This window comes from Anabrus simplex, chromosome 12, assembly GCF_040414725.1.
Source record: "Anabrus simplex isolate iqAnaSimp1 chromosome 12, ASM4041472v1, whole genome shotgun sequence".
NCBI lineage: Eukaryota > Metazoa > Arthropoda > Insecta > Orthoptera > Tettigoniidae > Anabrus > Anabrus simplex.
The window spans coordinates 24,325,297-24,351,041 of NC_090276.1; the positions used below are offsets into that span (position 1 = coordinate 24,325,297).

The 25,745-nt window shown below is 38.4% G+C and overlaps 1 protein-coding gene across 1 annotated transcript in view; it reads left to right on the forward strand.

Moving 5' to 3' along the window:
• LOC136884059 (WD repeat-containing protein 27) overlaps nt 1-25,252 on the forward strand; it is a 140,796-nt gene extending 115,544 nt beyond the window's left edge. The window contains exons 14-17 of the mRNA XM_067156084.2: nt 941-1,035; nt 9,908-10,127; nt 13,986-14,088; nt 24,887-25,252. Coding sequence (XP_067012185.2) covers nt 941-1,035; nt 9,908-10,127; nt 13,986-14,088; nt 24,887-25,048 — 580 coding nt within the window. The 3' untranslated portion in view covers nt 25,049-25,252. The remainder of the gene's footprint in view (nt 1-940; nt 1,036-9,907; nt 10,128-13,985; nt 14,089-24,886) is intronic.
• Nucleotides 25,253-25,745: the final 493 nt, after the last annotated feature.

Sequence of the window (25,745 nt, forward strand, 5' to 3'; positions counted from 1 at the left end):
TTTCTTGTGTTGAGCGCGGATCCTCAAGGGATCACAAAAAGCAAACTGCATCACCAGATGGAGAAATAGACTGGATAATCCCGACATCCCTATGAAAGAAGATGTAACTCCTGGTGGTGGTGATTGCCGTACACAGTGTGGAGGACGTTCAACAACATGAGAGTCGGAGTGCTGCGGTGCAAGACCAATCTACAGAAGCGGATATCCTGTGTAAGTGAAGTGTTATCCAGGATCCCATCCACCTGCTGATCCGCTCCCAGCTCGATTATCCATTCATAATGGTAAACATCTCTCAAGCAGTTGACAAGGCCATTTCAGCTGCCAATTTTTGGAAATTTTTAGTTTGACCAGACATGGAAAGTAAGTAAGTATAGTCTAACTTCAACACAGCTGGAACCACAGGAACTGCTAATACTGTATGTAGGTAGATCAGTAATAATACAAAGCCTGCTTTGCTCATGTGGCTCATGGCGTAGTGCAAATCTCTCCCACTGGCGCCATTTGTCCCGATAACATAGCTGATGGTGATTATTATTATTCTTTCGATTTTGGCCATCCAAGGACCATGGAAAGTAACCCTTGACTCTTCTTTTCTTGACATCCAGTTGTTCTTCATCTTGTCAATTCACTGTGTCCCCCTCTCTTGTGTCCAGATGTTATTTACCTTTCCTCATCTTCTCCTGAAAACCCTTGAAATTTTGTATCCGTCTTATTATTATTATTATTATTATTATTATTATTATTATTATTATTATTATTATTATTATTGTTGTTGTTGTTGTTGTTGTTGTTGTTGTATTATTTATTTATTTATTTATTTATTTATTTATTTATTTATATTTTTTCTGTTTGTCTTCTTGTAGGGTCAGTACTATGATAAACATTTGTTATGATATTAACTAGATAGGATATTATAGTTGTTCTGTTTTCCTGTTTCTAGCCTTGACCCTAAGACTGACTGCAAGAGGGTATGCGAGATCGCTGTTCCAACCCAACAAGTTACTTGCTTCAGTGCTGTTAATCAGTTCCACTCTTGTATCCTTAGCACTCAGTAGGAATTTAAAAAGTATTCACAGTGTGAAGATTAATTAATTAATTAATTAGTTATTTATTTAAAAACTTAAATTGAGATGTAATTTACATGGTAGCCTATAACAACAGCAAAGTCGATGGTAAACAACCAAACAGATCCACCCAACAACGCTACTCATACTGGCACGTACGTTCAGTAATAACAGCAAATAACAAGATAAATAACATGGAGAAAAACGACGACTTACCTTAATAAAATTCAGGAAACTCAGTTGTCAAAAATAACCAGTGTTCCATCATGGGCTCATCAGTTGGATACCGCACCTTCCCAAGACACTGGCCGGCTACCTTACAACTTACCTTAGTAACAGAGGAGAGGCAGAGTAAAGCAGAAGCTGCTAAAGTCCAATCATGCAGATAAGAAATGTGGATACAAATCTTTACTTTTCCCTTGTAACTAGAAATTACTAACCTGTAGTGTGGATTAAAATAAGTAAACACATTTAAGTTAATATTAATTTTAATAAGAGATTGAGTAACCTTGCAACAAGGTGAAAACTGTTTCTTTGTGAATTAATATTAAATAACCATTGCAACATTAAACAAATTAATTAGAGTTGATTAAAATAAAAGTTGTAATCTTCCACACTTGTTGTTTAGATTTTTCGTGGATCATCTACTGAAGGGTATAAACTGGCAGGGAGGGATTTTTTGGAAATGTGGTAAGCAGTTTGGGCTATGCTTGACGACTCGGTCTTAATGACCGACTGTACTGAAAGCGTGCAGTCTGATATCTTGAAACTTGAAAATAGGTGCAGTGAGTATGATATGAAAGTCTTTCCAAGAAACCTAAGAGATTTGAACGTCAGGTTGGAAATACAAAACTGGAGCAGGTAGATCATTTCAAATATTTAGGATGTGTATTCTCCGAGGATTGTAGTATAGTAGTAAAATTGAATCAAGGTGCAGCAAAAGAAGTCAGAAGTAACAGACATGAAAGTAATAAGAATGATCACTGGTACAAACCAGTGGGAACAATGGAGGAGAGTGCTCAGAATGAGGAGATAAAGGCCAAGTTAGGAATGAACTCTATTAAAGAAGCTGTACTCGTTAACCTTTAACTGTTGCATAAAAATTAAGTCTAAGAGTAGGGTTGAATATGGTATTACAGTGGAACCTAGATTCTCCATTTTTGGAGGGACCATGAAAATAAAACATAACAACACGGGAAAATGGAAAATCCGGGAATGAATGAAAACTATCAACAAAATTTGGCTAAATATCACAAAAATGAAATATGTATAATTATAATCCTACAAAAACTCCTAAACCAAACCAAACTACAGCCCCAATGGACCTTTGCCTGCCAAGCGACCGCTGCTCAGCCTGAAGGCCTGCAGATTACGAGGTGATGCATGGTCAGTGTGACAAATCCTATCGGCCAATATTCCTGGATCTGTAGACCGGGGTCGCCATCTCACCATTAGATAGTTCCTCAGTTAAAGGCAATCACATTGGCTGAGTGGACCTGGAATCAGCTCTTATATCCAGTTAAAAACACCTGACCTGGCTGGGAATCAAACCTGGGCCCTCTGAATGAGAGGCAGGCAAGTTAGACCGCGAAACTACATTAGTTACCAGTACGCAAGTTCAAAATCTCGATTCTTTATATTCAGCTTTACAGGGGAATCTTCGTCATTTTCTTGTAAAAACTTCTTTCAGTCCAGCAACTTTGATTAACCAAACTCTTTGAAAAATCTAGTAACGCCAAGCCTAACGACAATTGACCACAAGTAATTTTTAATTCTCTCACCTAATAAAATATAGCACATTAGATACAAAAGCGCCAAACATGATGATGAAATCCCTTCTTTTCTTAATCTTCCATTGTAATTTGGTCTCCAGTTTGTACCGCGTAAATTAAGCCTACATCGACTTTTAAAGGCTATGTTGAACTCCAGACATTGGTTTTGAATGTAAGTATTGATTCTCACAGTTCTTGAATACATTATATTCAATTCTGCCCGTCAATAATCCATTCAAATTGGAAAGAAAAAAAAAAAATTTATCAAAGCTTCAGAAATTACGGTTATTCGTGACCTTGAGCTCATCAGGAAAGCGCGCTCGCTGCACGTCAGTATGAATTTGAAATGACACAAAACATTTAAGTGTAATGTGCACAAATAAAACAACAGTGGTTTTTGGCATTTTAACACAAAAACATAAAATTCCCAGTCTTATATTAGGACCAAAACAGTAATAGGCAATCCCAAGACCTCGCATGGCTTTTTTAAAAATGTAAGGTGCAACATCTGTTCTGGTCTTGATAACATTATCGTGTACGATAATGTTAAAATATGGTACTAGATTTGTGTTAAAGAGTAGTAGTTTCGATTCCTGCCTGAAATTCAAAGACATGAGTTTCATTCTTGTTTCCGTATTGAACTGAGATCACAGAGATGAGTTATTTATGAGGTTCAACCTATTCAATACTAATTACATGTTGTATAGATGTTATTCACAACATTTATTCAACATGGGACCGGTTTCGACATTTAAATGTCATCATCAACCATAAAACAAATCACAAACAAATGAGCAGGGACACATTAATTAAAACTGATGTAGTGACACATTGAAATATATACATTGAAAGTCTTTACACGTCCATTCACACCGAGTGTCAAACAAACCGCCAAAACAAAAGAGCAACGGCATAATAAAACTGGCGCATTGACACATTGAAGCATGTACATAGCCTCTCGCTATTCAAAGGTTAAAAGAAGGTTCCTTTATATGTTGTCACAGCACAAAAGTCTTTGTACGCCCATTCACATCCCGTGTTAATTAAACAACAATAATCAGATCTGGCGTAGTGACACACTGAGATATTTACATGGTCCTCTCACCAATCTAAGTCAATAGAAGGCTCCAACACACTTCCAAAGATAACAGTTAGTAAAACATCCATATACACTATGTGTCAAACAAAACGTCAAGAACTTATTGGAATCACTTAGTATACAATTTTTACCTGTTAACATTTACACTGATGTATATGAAATTATAAGAAATAGTCAGTGGTAATAGGTTGTCCTTCAGTATTTTTCTTACAGTACAGATGATTTAAAAAAAATTTCTCAGTTCAATTTGGAAGAATTCTATCAGCTTTGGAACAGAATGTTGATACGTTAACCTTGTGAGCGGTAGGTCAGAAGGGTTGATGGCAGGGGGGGGGGAAGGATCGTGTTGGGGGGTAGTGGGTTTAAGGTGGGTCTTGTGAACAGTGTGGTGGGGGTCTGTAACGTGATAGGGTATTGTGTATCACGCTAAATATTGACCGTCTACTCGGAAGATCAACACACGTAAAGGCTTTAATTAAAAAATCATATAGATTGTTGGTTTTTTCTGAGATTTCGTTCAGGTAGAATTGGAGTTAAAGAACTGGTCTAAGTGAATGAAGCAATTTTCTGCGACGTCAAGAATAGGGCCTTTGTCCATATTCATGAGCACGTCTATATCTTGTTGTATGTTACTGAAGCTATGCTTTGAATCTTGAATGTGCTGGCCAATTGCGGAGTATCTATTGTATTTTGTAGCATTATGCTCCATGTATCTGATTTTGAAGTTCCTCCCTGTTTGATCAATGTACGAGCATTGACAGTTTTGACATTGGAATCTGTAGACTCCCGATTTTTGGTAAAAGTTAGTCTTTTTTTTTTTTTTTTTTTTTTTTTTTTTTTTTTTTTTTTTTTTTTTTTTTTTTTGCTAGGGGCTTTACGTCGCACCGACACAGATAGGTCTTATGGCGACGATAGGATAGGAAAGGCCTAGGAGTTGGAAGGAAGCGGCCGTGGCATTAATTAAGGTACAGCCCCAGCATTTGCCTGGTGTGAAAATGGAAAACCACGGAAAACCATCTTCAGGGCTGCCGATAGTGGGATTCGAACCTACTACCTCCCGGATGCAAGCTCACAGCCGCGCGCCTCTACGCGCACGGGTTAGTCTTGTTAATTGAGCTGGTGTTATATTATGATATCCATATTTCTATTGTTAGTTCGATATGCAATTTTGGTGTTGTGTTTCTTCAGAATATTTGTAACACTGTAAATATCTTTGTTGAACGTGAAGGTTGAATAATAATCAGGTTTAGTTTTCTGTCTAGTTAGAGTTGAATTTAGGCGATATTTTCGTTTGTTGATAATGAGATCTATAAATGCATTGTCATAACCGTTATATTTGGCTATGAAGCGGATTGTATTCAATTCTTTATTTAGATTTACTGTATTAAGTGGTACACTGAATGCCCTGTCTACCATACTGTTGTAGGTAGCATACTTGTGTGCTTTGGGGTGAAAAGAATTTTTCTTGATAGTAGTGGCTGTCTGTTTCGGTTTCCTGTAAATTTTGTATTCTATAGATGAAGGAAGTCTGTTTAACATGAGATCCAGAAAATTTATGCTTCTGTTTGACTCAGATTCCAGAGTGAACTTTATTTGCGGATCAATATTGTTTAAATTGCTAAGAGTGGTGGCTGCATCAGTAATTCTTTCGTCAAGGATAACGAGTGTGTCATCTACAAACCTGGCCCAAAATTTTATGTTCGCGAAGTCACTATTGTTGTTAATTGCTGTATGCTCTAAATGGTCAATATATATCTCAACTAATATCCCTGAAGTCAGTGATCTCCTAGCTAAGCCATCCTGATGGTGTATGTAATTATTGAAACTGAAGAAATTATTCTTAACACAATGCTGTCCACTCACGTATCAATACGTGTTTCCAAGCACGGTGCTCTGCAGCCGATCACATACAAATACGTGTTTGTGCAAGTCTGTCTTCTGATGCCATCTAACGGTTATTGAGGAACTATTTGGAGATTATCGTTGATGTGCCTAAATGGTAGAAAAACTATGCTTCTTTTAGTACTGGTTTTGCCCGTTTTAGTGCGTCAGTTGCATTTGTTTTTGCCTTCGAATATCTTCCGTGTATCCATCAATGCTAGTAAACAAAAATGGCAGCCCCGGTAAACAAAAACAGTGGACTGACTCCCGGTGATATTATACATGAATTATACGCTGATAAATTTGTCATATGTTTCCCGTGATTGTGAGGAGAGTGAAGATGAATTTCTAATGATAATTCTAGTGCTAGTGTCATGCATTTATGTGGAAGTGATGCGTTGAATGACACGTTTATTGCACCATGTGAGCAATGACCTGATGCTTCAGATAGCAAAGATGGTCTAGATGTAAGTACTGTTGATAATATTCTCCCTATTTCTGGCAGTGAGTGGCCTAACAGGATATTATACTGTTTTTGGAGTCTTTCTCGTGGACGCCTTGCGTTAAAATTTTGCCGAGTGAACCTGAAAATATAGGTTGTCATGTCAATGATTTGTTGGCGTATATGGTGGAGGAATCAAACAGATATCAATACCAGAATGAACCGAAATATAAAATCTCACCAAAAACTTTAAAGTGGACAGATATAACTGTGAATGAACCTAAAATTATTAAATTATGATATCCTGCAATAACTCCATGTCTCTGCCAAAACCTTCCGGCCACAGGGGCCAGTTATACGTCAGATGGGCCGGACAGCAATGTGTTAACTACTAGTTTCAAAATTTCCATGAAATCTTGGATCTCAAGTTTACTGAGGTTGTTATATTTATTTAGATTGTTTTGGATTATTGGAAAAAGTTTCTTGGTATTGATGCTCGGATACATATTTGTTATAATACCAATATAAATGGTTCATTATTGGACATTATAAATTCTCCAGCTAACTCAGTCCTGGTTGCCAGCGTTTCGCCTCTGTATGCTAGGCTGGGCTCATCAGTTGGTACCTAGCACACCTACCAAGACACATGGCTAGTAGTGCATACCGTGGAGGCAACTGCGTAGGCTAATTGTAGCCATTAGCAGTGCCAATGCACTATGAGATCTTTGTCTCATTACCAAAAATTGATGCCTGCTTGGCCATCAGATGATATAGATGTTGATGGAATCAACATCTATATCATCTACATATTTGTTATGTCGAAAGAATGCATTGAGTGGAAAGTCTGCATTTCGAAGTCATCTAGTTTTTTAACTAACTCATTGGTATTTTTCACAGACTTATTTGACAAAAAATTATAGTTCTTTTTTTAGAAATTTCTGGAGGAATTGTGATAGCTTATATCAGGGCCTCTCAGGGTGCATGCGCGTGGTGCATGCACTGTGCACGGTGCAAAAGACGACTTGGCTTGGTTGACCAGAGTGCAGACCCCCACTCCTCGATTTGGAGCAATAGCGCTAACTCTCTCTTTCCTTACGCCTCTCTCGCTCGCTCCGCCTGTCTCCCTCTCCCCCACTTGCGCCGTAGCGCTCCAAATCCGGGCTGAGTTGAGCCGAGTAGAGTCGAGCATAGCCGAGTAGCCCAGAGACGAAGCGTTGATCTGAGCCAACCGAGAGGCACCGATGCACAGTGCACGGAGCTCTTGCGCCTCGCTCTTCACGCGTGAGATTTTGGGCGTTTGAGAGGCCCTGGCTTATATAATGGACTTAGCCTATAATTTATGATGGGGCGTATGGGGACGCCGGTCTTATGGATCTTGGGTAAACCTTTCGCTACTGGTAGTCCTGGGTTCATGGTTATTAGTTTTGTCTTCTCTTGTTCTGTGAATAAAAATGACGTATTTCTTAGGGTTGCTTTCAGGAGATGTTGTAATTTTTGGGTCGGATCTTTTTTTATCACCGAAAAAGAGCTATTCTTGAAAAATTCTTCAGTTTTTTCAATGTAATCAGTTTTATCCATTATTACTGTCGTGTTCCCTTTATCTGCCCTAGTGACAATAAGGTTCATATCTTTAATTTTCTTTTTGAGGTTAATTATATGTTCTCTTTCTACAGAGTATTCTTGGTTTCTATTGTTAAGTAGTGGTTTTCTATTTGATGCATGGATTTTATTCAGTTTTCTCCTAATATCAAATCTGACCTCATCACTAAGAAAGACGTAGAAATAGATATAAGGACACCTAGATATAACTTAAGACCTAGAGTAAGGAATGTACAGAATAGGTGTTGAAGGTTTTAGGGGGGATAATTGTCATACGTACGATGCTGTAACTGGTGTAAAACCTTCAGTTGTTATGTTATTATGTTTAATATATTTTAATTATAAAACTAAATTATCTTTTATTAAGTGTTAAATATGATCAGTATACGATTTCCCTGTAAATATGTAGTATAGAATTGTATAACCTCAAATACGTATTGTGTACGGTATAATCTCAAAATCTATAGAGTCGAAAGCAGTAAAAAATTCCATAATGTTCGTATGTTAGACTTATTGTACTATAATTTGGTATATATGAAGGGTTCTGGAAACTTACTGTAAGGTTTTATTATCCAGATACATGTAGAGACATTATGAATGTTGTAGATATTTCCATGTACATTTGTAAATAGTGAGGAAAGTTCGAGTACCCATTCGACTAGCTGGTTGATCGATGTTTCGAGTGTGTTCCATTAGAGTGTTGTAAGAACTCTTCCAGAAGTCGATCATTCTAGATGGTTGATCGAATAGTATAAATATCGAGCTGTCAAGTCAGTGAGAGAGTCTGAGTATTGGACTCAAGTGAGTGAGGCAGTGAATTCAAGAGAGAGCATGTTATAGTGCGCGCGTCAGTGTTGTTGATATCTGTACTTGTCAGAATCGACTTCAGGGTACTCCGCTATTGAGTGTTGTATATAGTGTCATTTGCAACTGTGTATAATTGTGTGTTGTGACGTACAGTATAAATAAAGTAATTTATATAAGGAAGTGAACGTGTTCTCGTGTGATATTTATTTACGTAAAATAAAATCGCAACGTAGAACGATAAATTGATCATCATTTATATCAGTCACCTTCATGTAGAACAGGACCTCTCAGGGTGCTGCGCCTGGTGCATGCACTGTGCACGGTGCAAAAGACGATTTTGCTTGGTTGCCCAGAGTGCAGACCCACACTCCTCGATTTGGAACAATAGCACTGTCTCTCTCTTTCCCACGCCTGTCTCGCTCGTCCCCTCCCCCCCCCCCCGTCTCCCTCTTCCTCACTTGCTCCGTAGCGTTCCAAATCTGAGCCGAGTAGCCCAGAGACGAAGCGTTTGTCCGAGCCGAGTGGAACCGATGCACAGTGCATGGAGCTCTTGCGCTTCAATTTGCACTGTGGATTTTGGGCATTTGAGAGGCCCTGATTTAGAACTTTGTTCGCGCACTCATAAAATTCACCAGATTCGATAGACTTCATTGCGTTCAGGTCTTGGCGCTTCCATGATCAGATTATAAACAAACCACAGGCGTACCTGAAAAGATATCCACCGAAGATAAACTACTTACATGAAATAATCGATAGTGGTCAAGCAACTTCCAAGCACTTCAATACACGCTTTAGATTTTGATAATCAGCACTATCTATATTTATGAATAAGAAATTTGAGATTTAAATAGCGGACCGGCGCCCGTCTTTCGTCATTACATTAATTAGGAGCCAAGGACGGCCAGTGCCCATCTTTCATCTCCAATCGGTTAATGGCTAGCAATGTATAGGCCTAATAAAGCCCCTGAAGATGGTTTTCTGTAGTCTCCCATTTTCACACCAGGAAAATGCTGGGACTGTATCTTAATTAAGGCCATGGCTGCTTCCTTCCCACTCCTAGCTCTTTCCTATCCCATCATCGCCATAAAAGCTGTCTGTGTTGGTGCGACATATAGTGAAATGATAGTGATTTTTTTTTTTTTTTTAAGAAAGAAGATGGTAGAGGTTTAGGCTTCTGGCCTGGCTCATTTGAACATGCTGGTAATGATTCTTCCCAATATTCAGCCTTGACCCTACCTGTCAGATTTGATGCTGTGTGGATGCTCCAATCGTACAGTTCAGGTCTATGACCTGAATGTTGAGCGGTTTGTTCTTGAGTTACGAGATGTTCACACTCGCTCTCCACACCGACTGTGCCAGATGGAAGGATCCAATGCGGTGACTCATCCCCCTGCTATGATGGATCTTTTTCTCACCGCTGCCTTGTGTGATGGAACCAAACTCTGGGACTTACGGAGTGCCAGGTAATTTGCAAACTTGTCTGCTTTATTAGTAAAATATGTAGTAAAAGTCAATCCCCCCCCCTCTCTCTCTCTCTCTCTCTCTCTCTCTTCTTTTGTCACTAAATTACTTAGTAATGAAATTATCTCTTGGCACACATTTTTGTATTATTGTATAGCCCAAAAAAAAGTAAACGGAACAAGAAGGACTGTGATTTATGAGAAGGCACACCATCATGTCTTAGCATGTGAAGATGTAGTTTTTGTCGTTGTCCTTTTTTGTATGTGTGTGTTAAGCCTTATATTCTTTCTTTTTCTTTCCTCCCTGTTTCTACAGTAATCTGTCATTATCACGTCATATGAAGGGAGACTAAACATGAAAAGTAACCTACTACAGTAGCGATGGTTCAAACCAATTCATTCGTATGAACTACTTCACTCATTAAATAAATAAATTTCAAGAAACTCAATCGTCAAAAACTACCAGTGTTTCGCCCCAGTGCGGCATGGGCTCATCAGTTGGATCCGCACCTTCCCAAGACACTGGCCAGCTGAAACGACTGTAGCGACGCCACTGCAAGCTATACATGCGATAAGCACAATGCAGTGCCGTCGTACTAAGGGAGACTTACATCTCCTCCTGCTATATATGCCGTCCCGAACTAGCATGACCATGGTCATACTTCAATCATTCACACTCTTTACTGTGAATCGTTCAAATGAAGTAGTTCGTTCGGGAAGTAATGAAGCCTGGTGAAGCTACTCACTAAGTAATTCAGCAGCGACCTCGTCCAGTGTCTCACTCACTCATAAAGCTTCATAATACTTAACAATATTACCAACAGATGGCAGAGCTATGTGATTATGGACAGCCTACAGCTTACCCACTTACAGAATCTAGATGATGGTTGATAGGAACAAGTAAAAGATAAAGAGAGAAGCCTATCTCATGTATGTTGGGTATTCAGCCCGAAGGCTGGTTTGATCGTCCACAGCTCCGCCAAAGGCACTAAGTGCACTAAGATTTTATATTCATAAGGTACAAAGTGTGGTAAAGCTCACACCAATAATAGCAAAAAGATTTTAATGTGTATCCAACAAATAATTTTAAGTTATTCAACAACTTCAACAGATTATAAATGTATTTATATCTGACTAACTTGTGACATTGTATTTCAAATTTAGATCAAGATTTTAAAGTTTCAAACACTACAAATAGTAATATTGTTTTAATAAGATGAGTAATAAATAATGTTTTATATTCAAAAGAATTTTAATAGTTATTATGATTAAGTCTGTTAGCAGTAAACAATAAGTTGCAAGTTATTAGAATAATGTTACCGATTTTAACCTCGTTAAAAATTTATATAGCTGAAGATGTTCAATAATTGAATGAAACATGTCCTATGTTTTTAATAATTTAGCAATAAAATAACGATGAGATCCTAATCTTATAATTGCTTTTAAAGTTTTGAATAGGTGGAAATCAAACTTTTATTGTTCTGCTTTAACTGACTTTCAATACGGAAAAATGAGGATAGTATCCTGCAATCTCCAAGAGGTTTCGCTACTTAGAATATTTCTTAGTAGATCAAATTGAACGGTGGTACTAACACTTGGTATTCATCATTCATACTTTGATTCTCGACTTAAGCCCTAGTTCTTCTGCGTTTTATCTTAGTTGGCAACTTAAAGCTTGAGGAATCTCTGTGAGACTCCACGATACTCTGTTTTTACATCGCTTTAGCATTTCAGTGGCACTCTAATGTTTGAGTCCACTTGCATTTACTTGGAGTAGCCGTTCTGAGGAAGGCTAGTTCCAGTACGTCACACTAAGTGACCGACTTCAGTTGTACGTGTATATTCTTTGTACATCATCTGTCAATATACGCACATATATAGGAAATCATATGAGTTTCAACTCTTAACAACCAACTTACCTAATGCCTATAAATTACCATCTTTCGTCCCTTTCGTTTTTAGTACTGTTGTTAGCCATCAGGTGATTCCACTCACCACTCGGTGTCTCACCTGTTGGCCGGGATACGACACCATGTCTTAGCTTGACTAAGACCTTAGAAGATTCTTGACTTAATGTTTTGATAATCCTTTTCTCCTCGTTTTTTGTTGCTCTCTCTTCCCACACTGGCATGTGTTTATTCAAAGAGGACCGTCCACAAATTAAGTTTCCTTATTTTTTATTTTTTTTAAATGGCATACATGGAAATCTTTATTGACATCCGATACAGCATTGTTGGAGCTATTTTTTTGACATAATCGCCACCAGAATTGAGACGTTTGTCATATCGTGAGATCAACTTTTGTATGCTGGTGTGGGGCCGATGACCTTCGATGTTAGGCCCCTTAAAACAACAAGCATCATCATCATCATGTATGCTGGTGTCGTAGAAGTCTGCCTCCTGGGATTGGAACCAGCGTGTGATATGCGTCTTCAGCTCTTCGTCCATGTGAAAATGCTGATAGGAGGATAGGAATTTCTTGAGGTGCAAGAAAAGTTGGAAATCACTGGGAGCAAGATCAGGACGGTACGTTGGATGATCGAACATCTCCTAGCCAAACTCCTGCAGAACAGATGCTGTATGTGGATGAGGATTGCCATGGATCAGCACAACACGTGCACTGAACATTCCATGCGTCTTGTTTTGAATGGCCCATCGCAATTTCCGTCGAAACTTTATCACAGACTGAACCTCACAGACAGTGGAAGAAAGACTACGAGCCACCATTTCGAGCCACTGCTGCTGCTGCTGCTGCTGCGGAAATATGATTTAATAAACTATCAACCTCCCGTATGTACAGCCTGCCAACAATGGACAAAGAGTTGGCTGGGAAGTATGAGCATGTGTGACAGATGTATGACATAGCAATTCTCCTGTCCACATCTTGTGAGCAGTTAGCATTTGTTGAGAGGATACTTTCTAGATATAAAAAGTGGTTGACCTGCTCCAGTGGAGTATCCTGGTGCAGGCAGGACTTGTCTTGCCGGTATATGATTGCTATGTCATAGATCTGTTGCACATGATCATATTTCCCACCTGACTCTTTGTCCATTATGAATTTTTGGTAACGATTTTGCTAGGGGTAACCTAGGGTTCATAGCAATGAGTTCTTTTCAAAATCATTGCAAAGGAAAGTACTATTATTGACTATTGATTTTAATTCTTTTTGCATGTTATTTAAGGGATTCTTCTTGATTACATCAAATTTGTTTTCCGTGAAAAACAAATGCGTTTTATTAATATAATCGTTCCTCTTCATGATCACTATTGTATTCTCTTTATCAGATTTAGTTGCTATTAGGTCATTAACCTTTAATTTTTCTTTGAGGTTTTTAACTTATTAATGGATCGGTCTGTGTTATGATTAAATAGTTGTTTATGATAAGATAAAAGTTTTTTTATAACGTATTTTATCTCTTCCTGTTTATCTAAGGGTAATTTGTTGACTGCTGTATCTGTTTCTACTAAAGTGATAATTAAACTATCATGTTTGGAGGTGGTGGGCCAATTATGTTGGGGTCCACTACTTAGAATTTCAAGGTCATCCTTGGTAAGACTTACTTTACTCAAGTTCATAACTGGTAGATGAAAACCTTTGGATTTGATGTTGGTTTCAGTTTTGGTGGTTATATTGACGAAGTTTATGAGCGAGTTCCATTTTTTGTCTAGTGTATTTTGTGTACTGGATAGTGTGTTCTCTAGTTTATTTGTGACGTGTTTTTATAGTGAATTCCATTCTAATGGGACTAAAAGTGTGGTAATTTCCAAGTGGGTCTTGTAAAGTCTCGTAAAGCAATGTAAATGCAATGTAGCAGATAGGTAGAACTGGCTACTTAACTTGTTCACATTTTACTTTCCTCAGATGTGTCCAGAAATATTGTCAACACACGAGCCGTGCTTATACAAGCGGCATTGACATTAGTCCATGTGGTCGATTTGTAGCGGTCGGTTCTGAAGATAAGTGTGTGAGTATATTGTTTATTATTCTTTTTATGGCTGGGATCTAAAAATGAAGTCCTTTAAATGAGATAATGTGGCAGAATGTTAACTATTATTTTTAAAATGTATTGACTGTTGTAACCCATTGCTGACGGGTTAGATTTAGTACAATAGCAGCAGCAGCAGCAGCACTGTCATCTAGTGAAGATGGTTAATGACAGAAGCAGCAACACATACACGTCAGTTTACAACATTTGGTCGGTAGAAATCCAGTCCCGTTCACGTAAGCTTTATAACAAGATGAAGTAGAAAAGATGCAAAACATAACATGGAATTATTTTTAAAGGAGAGATGTGTTTATGACGATGTCCAGGGACCTCCCAGTCTACCCCCAGAATTAATTCTTTTATAACCTAATAAAGAGTAGCACATGCCATTCTCCATTACTAGAATAGCTACTAGCATTGCTATTCGCCAACACATAGTCTGGTATGGTGTAATTCCCATCAATTATGAGAATTTCATTCCATTACCAACCCACACAGAATAAAAACACAAGTAAATAGAACAACAGAGGTAATGAATCACATATCTGGCAACTTTTCCGATTTAGGAGGGAGATTCCCGATTTTCAACAGTTTTTCCCACCTCCCGATTATTCTATTATTTCTCCCAATCTTAACTTATTTTTTTGGTGAACTTCAAATGTTTGTTTAGAGATCCCGTCATTTCAGCTTTGTACACCAGTGGCATGAAGTCCTTCGCACATTGGTTGCTTTCAGATGAAATATTGACGTTTATTAATACGAGAAATGCACGTGAATGTGTGATGTTTATTGAAACCTGTGTATCGTGACGCTTATATCGATTGTAAATCTCTCAATCTCGTCTGCTATTTTCGTGTTCGTTCACATGCAGTCTAGTTGATTCTAGAGACTAGTCGCTAGATTTGGAGTCTTTTTTAGTAATTTAGTGACAGAATTTCAAAGATAGTGACTAGTGACTTTTCTAGAGATTTTAGGAGCTAGTTGGAGACAATTGTGGCAAATTTTAATTTATTACTTGATAAAAATAGCATTGCGCTTCGCATAAACGTGCGAGCACATGATGCAATATATTAATCTATGCATTTGCTAAGTAATGGCATCTAAGTGCTTAACTGATTCACATGTGTGGAGCATGAGTTTTCAGAAGGCTTATTAGAGACCAATCATCTCGCTTACATACTTCCTGTGAGGGAATAGAGGTGTGTATAGCAACAGTCGGGTTTTGAGACAATAATTGTTATAATATATAACATAGTACTCCTGTATTGTGCAAGACATGTAGAATAAGCAGTTTTGACCAATTTGATTTCTCCTGATTTTTCCCGATTTTCATATCATAATTTCCTGAATTTTGGTTTTGTAATGTTGGCAGGTATGGTATCAACAAGCGCGGTGCAAGTATGTTGGCCTGTGTAGAGAGGTTTCGTATACCAACATTATTTTTATTAACTTACAATAAAACGGCAACAATGAGGCATTGAGAACCTCCTTTTTAGTGTATGTATGCGATTACTGTGAGATTCCATGATCAGTTTGTGTAATTATTTTTATAATTGAAAGGGATGCTCAAATTGATCGCAAGAAAATTTCATAAAAAATCTCTAGATCGATAACTGCTCTCTCTAAAGTCGTTCCCTGAAGTTTATGACCCATGACAGCCCAGCTAAGGATCAATGGTGGCATTCGTCTCCCCACATCACCATGGCCTTTTAATCACGTTGAAATGATGCTCATTTTATTTTTAAAATTATTCTTTTAATACCCATAGTACCATTTACAAAAAAATGGAGGTGGTTCTCAATTCGGAGCTTATGGATTTTTTTAATGTATGTACACAGAAACTTCTGAGATTCTGCAAATAATTTGCATGACATTTTTAATTGAAAAGGGATGACATACAGAGTTTGCATAATTTATTAGTTATTAGGCTATCACTAGTTAACAAGTATGATTGTCCTCCAATGGTATATTTCAAATCACATGAGTTCTTTGATGGCTGTATAATCCAATTCTGGAACAACAGACTCTTCCACAGTATTGGCGCATGGTGTCTTGGGTAGCCATTGGTCCTTGAGGGTTGATACTTCTGCTATTCATACGCTCTTTCGTAGCATTACGTTTGTTGGCCAGAAGTTTCCTCCTCTGCTGTAGTTCAAAGGATAGATGCCCTTGGTGCACGAGGTGACACCATTCTGGATGAGTGAATGCCACAATCTCCCAATTTTCAGGGTCATTTTGACTTTCTTTAGATTCACCTTCAGAATATCTTTATATCGTCTCCGTAAGACCTATCTGTATCGGTGCGATGTAAAGCAAATAGCAAAAAAAAATATATATATATCTTTATAAAGTTTTTGTTGCCCACCCTGTTTTCTCTGTCCGTCCTTCAGCTGACTGTACATTATTTGTTTTGGGAGACGTGACTCAGGCATGCGAATTACATGACCTGTCCATCGAAGCTGGTGTTTTATTATGAGAGACTCAATGCTGGTTGCATTAGTTTGCTCCAAAACACTTGCATTAGTGCATCTCTCTTGCCATTTTATTCCTAGCATTCTCCTAATGCAGTGTTGATGGTATTTTCCCAGGTATAGTAAGTGCCTTCTGTATGTAACCCAAGTTTCACAACTATAGAGTAGAGTTGTTCCAACAATGGCTTGGTATACATGCAGCTTAATTTGAGTACTGATGTAACGGTTGTCAAACACCCTAATTCGCATATGACCATAGGCTGCGCTGGCACATTTGAGATGATATTGAATTCCAGCATCAATGTTTGCATTTGTTAAAGGGTGACTGCCCAAATAGGGAAAGTGTTAAATATTTTTTAAGCTGGTTCCCTTATTCATGATAGCAGGAGCAGCAGCATTACGTTGATATAAAATTTGCGTTTTACTGGTGTTTATGTCTAGACTAATGTTCCTATATGGCTCGTTAAATGAATCCAGGATATGCTGAAGATCATCTTCAGAGTTTGCCAATATAACATTATCGTCTGCATACTGGAGTTCAAGAATAGATGTAATAAATAGGGTGATTGCTCGCAGTCTGCTAAGATTGAATAGTCCTCCATCTGCCCTATATACAATTTATACCCCGTGTGGAATTTTGTCTTTGACCAGATGAAGTATGACACCAATACTTCATATACTGAAAACAGCGTGGGCGCAGTCACACAGCCTTTTTGCGAATTTAAATGGTTCTCCAGGTCCACTGTTGTTAAGGACAGCACCTTTCATATCATCATACAGTAATTGAAGAATCTGTGTGAATTTTGGAGAGCTACCAATTATGGATAGTATCCTCCAAAGAGTTTCTCAATTGACTGAATCAAAGGCCTGAATGATATCAATGAAAGCCATATGTAAAGACTGACATTGTTCTCTAGATTTTTCCTGCAACTGCCTGGCAGAGGAGATCATATCAGTTTTGCCTCGATTTGGTCTAAAGCCACATTGAGTTTCAGGCAACATTGTTTCGGTCAATGGTTTCAGGCGGTTGGTCAGAATTCTGGCGACAATTTTGCCAGTAGCAGAAAGCAACGATATCCATCGATAGTTGCCACAGTGCACCATGTCACCCTTTTTAAATATGGTTACTATCAAGGCATCTTTTAGATCACCAGGTATGGTTCAAGTTTGTAATATCTTGTCAATGAGCTTGTGTATGTGGTGAACTAGTGATGTGTTCCCTTTCTTGAAGAGCTCAGTAGGGATTCCATCCATTCCTGATGCCTTATTATTCTTGAGTTGACTGATGGCAATTTTCACTTCTAATTGACTGGGAGCTTCATCAAGGTGGTCTTATATAGGGCTCTGAGGAATTTGGGTAAAGATGTTGTCATCAATTTGTGTGCCTGTTCAGTATGTCTTCAAAACGTTCCTTCCAGAGGGAGTTGATGGAGTTTGTGTCTCTAAATTCAGTATCATCTTTCGATTTTATGGGATTTATTCCATGGTGAGATGGACGATATATAGTTTTAGGTGCATTGAAGAAAGAATGGGTGTTGTTTGTGTCAGGTAGATGTTGCAATTCACGGGATTTAGATATCCACCATTGGTTTTTCATGACCTGAGTTTTCCTCTGGACTTCAGCTTTTGTATTTTGATACACTTGCCTTTTGGGTGTCAAGAATACCTACTAACTACTAACTACTAACTTTACAGTTGTCTCAAGCTTCACATTTTGGCCAACACTTTGTGTCAACCGGGCGAGTTGGCAATGCGATTAGGGACGCGCAGCTGTGAGCTTGCATCCAGGAGATGGTGGGTTCGAACCCCACTGTCAGCAGCCCGGAAGATGGTTTTCCATGGTTTCCCATTCTCAGACCAGGCAAATGCTGGGGCTGTAGCTTAATTAAGGCCATGGCCGCTTCCTTCCCATTCCTAGGCCTTTCCTGTCCCATCGTCACCATAAGACCTATCTGTGTTGGTGCGTCGTAAAAAAAAAAAAAAGAAAACAGAAGAAGGCCTCCACAGTTGTTAATATCTGCTGGGATGATATTATCTAGTGATCGTTTCCCGTGGGATGCTGCTTCCTGGGATTCGACTGCATGAATTGTGTTGACACGACTATAGTACCTAGTTTACGATATTGTATCGGAAAGGAATAAACAAGTGTCAATTCAAGTTGTATAAATTGATAGATTGATAGATGGGAAGCTTATTATTATGTCTACAATTGAGAAATTTCTGTTCAAAAGGTGCTACTGTATTGTATTTCCACCTCAAAGTAAAAATTAGTATTTCGTCCATATGCATTGCAGTAGTTGAATACTATTCAATGCCATGAGCTATCCAGACCAAAAGGGTGTAATTCCTTAACATTTGTACCTTACCCATACCTGCCAACTTTATAAAACCAAAAATCAGGAGATTTTGATATGAAAATCAGAGAAATCAGGAGATACAATTGGTCAAAACTGCTTATTCTACTTGTCTTGCACAATACAGGAGTACTATGGTATATATTATAACACTCATCTCAAAACCCGACTGTTGCTATATGAGGCTACAAGACTAAAAATTACACATCTCTATTCCCTCACAGGAAGTAAGTGAGTGAGATGATCGGGTCAGATAAGCCTTCCGAAAATAGTATGAACTCATCCTCCACACGCGTGAATCATTCATGCACTTAGATGCCATTACTTAGCAAATGCATAGATTAATATATTGCATAACGTGCCTGTGCCATTATGCAAAGCGCAATGCTATTGTTATCAACTAATAAAGTAAAATCCACCAGAATTGTCTCCAAATAGCTCATAAAATCTCTAGAAATGTCACTAGTCGCTATCTTTGAAATTCTGTCACTAAATTACTAAAAAAATACTCCAAATCTAGCAATTAGTCTCTAGAACCGACTAGACTGATGTGAATGAACATGAACATAACACGTGAGATTGACAATTGATATACGCGTCACGATATGTTTCAATAAACATCGCACATTCGTGCATATTTCTCGTATTAATAAACATATATATTTCATTTAAAAGTGGCCAATGAGCGAAGTACTTGCAGCCGCTGGCGTACAAAGCTGAAATCTCCAAGTTTACACAAGGAGTAATTTTAATACCACCTATTCAATGGTGGGACTTGAAAACAAATGTTTGAAGTTTGCCAAAAAAAAATAAGCTCAAATCAGGGGAAATAATGGAATAATCGGGAGGCGGGAAAAAGTGACGAAAATCGGGAGTCTCCCGCCTAAATCGGGAAAGGTGGCAGGTATGCTTACCCCATGATGGGTATGTTCCATGTGCCTTTTATTATACATTCCCTGCATTTTTCCCACAACTTCGTTATGATGGAAATAGCACCTTTTGAACCAACTCTCTTCAATTACGGGCCATGAAAGCATCCATGTAAATATCTGTCCTTATTTTACTCGGGTTTCCCACTCACTAATGTTGACTTCTACAATTTTCGGCTACACTCAAAAGGGTCTGGTAAAGTGGCAGGCATAACAAATTGCTAGATCTTCAAACAGTTTATGTTTAGTATGTAATATTTGGTGTAGATTAGATTATTACAGCGAATCGCAGTAAAGATTGGTGCCAGCTTCAAAAGATATCTGACCGAGCAAGTGGCCGTGCGGTTAGGGTCGCGCAGCTGTGAGGTTGCATTCAGGGTTTGAACCCCACTATCGGCAGCCCTGAAGATGGTTTTCTGTGGTTTCGCATTTTCACACCAAGCAAATGCTGGGGCTGTACCTTCATCAAGGCTACAGCCGCTTCCTTCCCCCATGAACCTACTACGGTGGTGTAGCAGGGGGAGAGGTGATACTCCCACGTGGCACGTCCCAGGTGGCGGATAGGGGTTCCTAATCGGCTTGCCAGCGGACTTGAGGGAAATAAAATACCTCTCGTGGACCAAACACACACCCCTCCTGTGGGTGGGGTACACAGATGAAGAATACATCCACGGTATCCCCTGCTTATCGTAAGAGGCGACTAAAAGAGGCGACCAAGGGATGACTGTATTGGAACCATGAAACTACTTGTGATTAGTACCACCACGTGGGGAACACCATGGGTTGCTTTTACTTGCGCGTAGTACCACTATGTTAGGTACCGAATAGGTTTGTGATTAGTAGCAAAAGAGCGCGGCGGCTTTTACAGTACTGGTGATTAGTAGCACTATCCGAGTGACACCATGGGATGAGGGAACCCATGGTTATGGCTTGCCTATGATTAGTACCCACTATATGAGAAACACCACGGGATAGCGCAAGTCCCTTTGGTTAGTACATTTATGCGATGAACACCATAGGTTTGTGTTGCCTGTAAATGGCGCCACATTGTGCGAAACACCGTAGGTTTGTATTACATGTGCGAATTTCATTACCTGTGAGTAGTACCATAATGTGTGGAATACCACGAGCCTACGCTACTTTTGATTAGTACCGCAACATGACAAATACCATTGTTCTACTTTTCTAGAGATAAGTACCATAATGAAGAGCCGATGACTTGGATTTTGGACCCCTTTCGACTACAAGCATCATTGATTCAGTATCATGCTATAGAAGCAGTCCCTTGGTCAGTAATACTGTTATTTTATGTCAGCTTCTGTGCATGTGAGGCACTGTGGGTCAGTTCCACTGATTGTTTTAAATTCATATCCATCCATTCATTCTTCATCCTCACATTTTGAATTCTGGTCAGTGGAGGCTTTTGGACTTTTAATTTCATCTCATTTTGCACCATTAGGGGCCAATGACCTAGACGTTAGGTCCCTTTAAACAACAGCATCATCATCATCAGCTTCCTTCCCACTCCTTGCCCTTTCCTATCCCATCGTCGCCATAAGATCTGTCCGTGTTGGTGCGACGTAAAGCAAATTGTAAGAAAATAAAATTTAAAAATATATCTGTTCATAAAGAAATCATAATAATAATTAGAGCCATCGCTTTAAGCAATTAATCGATTCATCTAAAAATTTGATTAACCAATCAGTGTGCTGTACAGTACCAATATAGCTGGTCCGTTATTGGACATTATAAATTTTCCAGCTAACTCATTCCTGGTTCCCAGCGTTTTGCCCCAGTATGCTAAGTTGGGCTCATCAGTTGGTAAATAGCACAGCTACCAAGACGCTTGGCTAGTGCATACCGCGAAGGACACTGTGTAGGCTACTTAGAGCCACCGGCAGTGCCATTGCACTATGAGAGACTTTGTCTCATTTTCAAAACTTGATGCCTGCCTGGCCATCAGATGATATACATTTATAATAAATTTATAATATATTTACTCATTCGGGACAAATATTTCAGGTTCCCTATGGGAATCAACATCTGTATCAATGTGCTTTAGCTGATTAATTGAGCCAATTAAAATTGTAGTGTGGTAAACAATTCATTTAGTTAAAATTAATTAATATACTTCCCCTATGAGGAGGCTGCAACGAGGACAAAGCATATCAACAGCAAACAGCAAAATAATTTTGTCTTCCAAGTCATTGGTGAATTTGCTAGAATGTGCCAGATAGAAATAATAATCATAGACATGATACTGTATAGGCTTTTGGGCTTATGCCATGTCAAGAAAATAAGGTGAAATTCTTTACGTTTTGCAGAGAACTCTGCTCTGCGTCATCAGAAGAAAATCTCAACTGTCCTAACAATTTCAACAGGAATACTGGCTATCAATTGAGTAATACCTGGTGGCCAGCCATTAAGGATTTAAGTAGGTAGTTCCCTTCCCTGTCCGTTCACTATTGTTATTTCATCTCGGTGTTTTCCAAATTCGTACATTCCTTATCGGCAGATGTTTCATTCCAGGCTTGTGTCAATGTCATATTCTACGTACACATGTTATATGACCCTCTTAGACTGATTTTGATGGTTCGGTCAGCTTCCGCTTCGAATGCTAGCACTGTGCCACGTCTGGGGAGCCGTCTGGTGACGAATGAACGTACCATTTCCACTTCTATTATAACATCTAAATTTTTAAAAGTCAGTGTTTAAGAAGCCTTTCTCGTGGACAGTCTAGATTTCTTCTGATGTTGCAAAGCACAGTTCTCTGTGAAACATAAAGAATTTCACCTTATTTTCTTGACACAGCATAAGCCCAAAAGCCTATACAGTATCATCTATAAGTACAGGCCGTGAAAGAATCAATGGCAACAAAAACAATCGTCACAAACCTCAGAAATTAATTTGGAACATAGCATGATTACAGCTCATCAGATGCTATATAGATGATTGTGGAGTATGGTTACTGAATCTTGTATTGCGGTGATAGTGATGTCATGAAGTCATGTTCGGTTGAGACCAAGAAACTCGTGGCACAAAACTTGTGTATTGTGTTGTTGTTTTCCATTTGGTATGTAAGCCTCATCTATTGTAGGCCTATGATTGACTGGTCGTTAAATAAGATGATCATATCTTTTCTTCACAATATGTAATAGGAATCATACCTTCTTAATTTCTTTGCTATTGGCTTCTTTTTTTAAAGCCAATAGCAAAAATTTCTTTCTAGTAAAACGAGGCTTATGACCATTGCTTTTACAAACTATTGTAAAGGAAATACCGGTCAGGCAATTGTAGTACTGTATATTGCGGATCTTTGCAAAACACAGTCTGGCGGCATAATGGATAGATGTGGGGAAGGTACTTGAAGAGTCTGTCATTAAGGAATTTCCAGGTAATATGCAAATGGACGGATACCAATTTCTGAAAAGACACAGTATAAAGTGTGACAACTTAACCCTCAGTTCGTGTGTGGTTGTTATTCAGAATTCGCATTCATTGTTTGAGAACTTCAGTTACAAACATGGCTTATGAACCGATGCAAGGAAATCTCGGTCAAATTTCCAGACTTAAACAAAACGATTGTTGTAAAGTGACAGAAAGAAAAACGGTGTTTTGTAAAAAGTGCGGAAAATCATTCAGTTATGCTGGAAGTACAAATAGTCTTCAATATCATCTTAAACATATTCATCCCTTCCAAAGTGTATCTGCATCTCTTAGTGTCACTACTAGTTAATCTCCTTAGTCAAAGATGGACCACCTAGTAGTGAAGCCTGTGTGCTCTAATATGGAAACTGAAATTATGAATAAACTAGTGAAGTAGATTGTACAGGATAGTAGGCCACGTAGTACTTATCGTGGCACTAAAGAGGTTTTACGGGAAGCTCTCGTCTCTCAGTTACCATCGGCCCTCTACAGACACAGTAAATAAATGAATAAATAAATAAATAAATAAATAAATAAATAAATAAAAAGATAAGAAGTTTCATTACGTAGAAAGATCAAAATTATTAGATGAACTGAAAAAAGCAGAATTTATTAATTTCACATATCTAACCATAGCTACTTGGATATTAGAGCTCACTGGATTGATACAAATGGGGAATATCGCAATTCAACAGTACACGTTAAACATGTTAGAGAAAACCACAATGCCGCCAACTGCATATAAGAGTTTGAAGATGTAGTTCGTGAATGGCATTTGGAAGACAAAGTTGTCACTGTTTTCACTGATAATGCAAGAAATATAATTCTAGGAGTAGTGTAATTATTCCAATCTGTTGATAGCTATTTTCGGTGTGCAATCCACACTCTACAGTTTATTTAAATAAAGCTATCAAGAATACTGTGTGTACCCGATTAAAATTAGAATAATCGATTAAAGGTATTCGGTTGAAATAACAATTTTAATCATCGAGTTCAATAGATGCAGTCACTTAAGTGCGGTTAGGGTCGCGCAGCTGTGAGCTTGCATTCAAGAGATAGTGGGTTTGAACTCCACTGTCAGCAGTCCTGAAGGTGGTTTTCCGTGGTTTTTCCATTTTCACATCAGGCTGTACCATAATTAAGGCCACGGCCACTTCCTTCCTACTCCCAGCACTTTTCCATCCTGTCTTCGCCATAAGACCTGTCTGTGTCGGTGCGATGTAAAGCAACTTGCAAAAAAATAAAAAATGTATTGATATATCGACAGCTCTAATAATAATTATTATTATTATAATACAATATTAAACATATGAAATGACTGAGTAGTGCAATTATTCCAATCTGTTGATAGCTACGAGCTTTACAGAACAAAATATAGTATTTTACTTAAAGTGACTTTCTCAATAGAATTTTGCAAGGTATTTCTTTGAAGTCGGTTGGTATATTTTTTTATATTTGTGTAGCATGCCATTGTATTAAGGATGATGGAATGAGAAACTTACTGTCCTTCATAATGTACCCCCATAAGTCATTCTTTACTGTTATCTGTTAAATAAAATGGTACTGGTCTTAACCTCAACCCATTTTTTGTTGGTAGGTATACATATATGATACAAGGAAGTGTGCCGAGTACCTGAACAAGCTTTGCGGACTTGGTGAAGTGGTAATGGATGTGGCCTTTAACCCGTGTAGACCCATTCTTGCTGCAGCTGCCCTCAATGGCTGCATTGCTTCTTATACTTCTGAAAATATGTTATGAGTGTGGTGTAAACAAATTCATTATTCAGGGAAGTCACCACTGGTTGTATATATAGTACAAATGAAATTACTATACCTTGTGAGGATGTGCTATAAGCCACCTTCTCAAAACTTGTCATGTTTTCATTTGTGTATGTTTGCAAATGTGAAATGTATGAAAGTGTGCCAAGTGTTTTGGAGTGTCTATATCTAGTCTCCTTGTTCATTATATACTGTCAATAATTGGTTCTAGGAACCATATTAAAAGAAAGTTATTTATATTGAAGTACAGTGTTTTTATGTATTTTTGAGTTCCTTTTCCAGTGCGTGCATATATTAACCGCTCAAGCCAGCAATTTAATCCTGAGCTGCTCACTTCCCGGGCGATATTTAAATTGAAGCTCAATAGAGGTTTAGATGCCATCAAGTTGGCCTTTTCACTGCCATCTTTTGAAGACCAGGCGAACCCTCTAGGCCAGATTTTTTTTCTTTTCTTCAAGGGAAAAAAAAAAACCACTTTAGCAGATACATTTTTACTGATACTATTACTGGAATGTATATCTACCCCCTTTGACCCATTTCCTGATACGGGTTCAAGGATGATATGAGATTATATTTTATGGCTGGATGCCCTTCCTGATGGTGAATGAAACTCAGTAAGGAAGTGGAAGGTATCAGCTGTGGCCTATGGATAGGAACTGTCCTGGCATTTGGTTAGA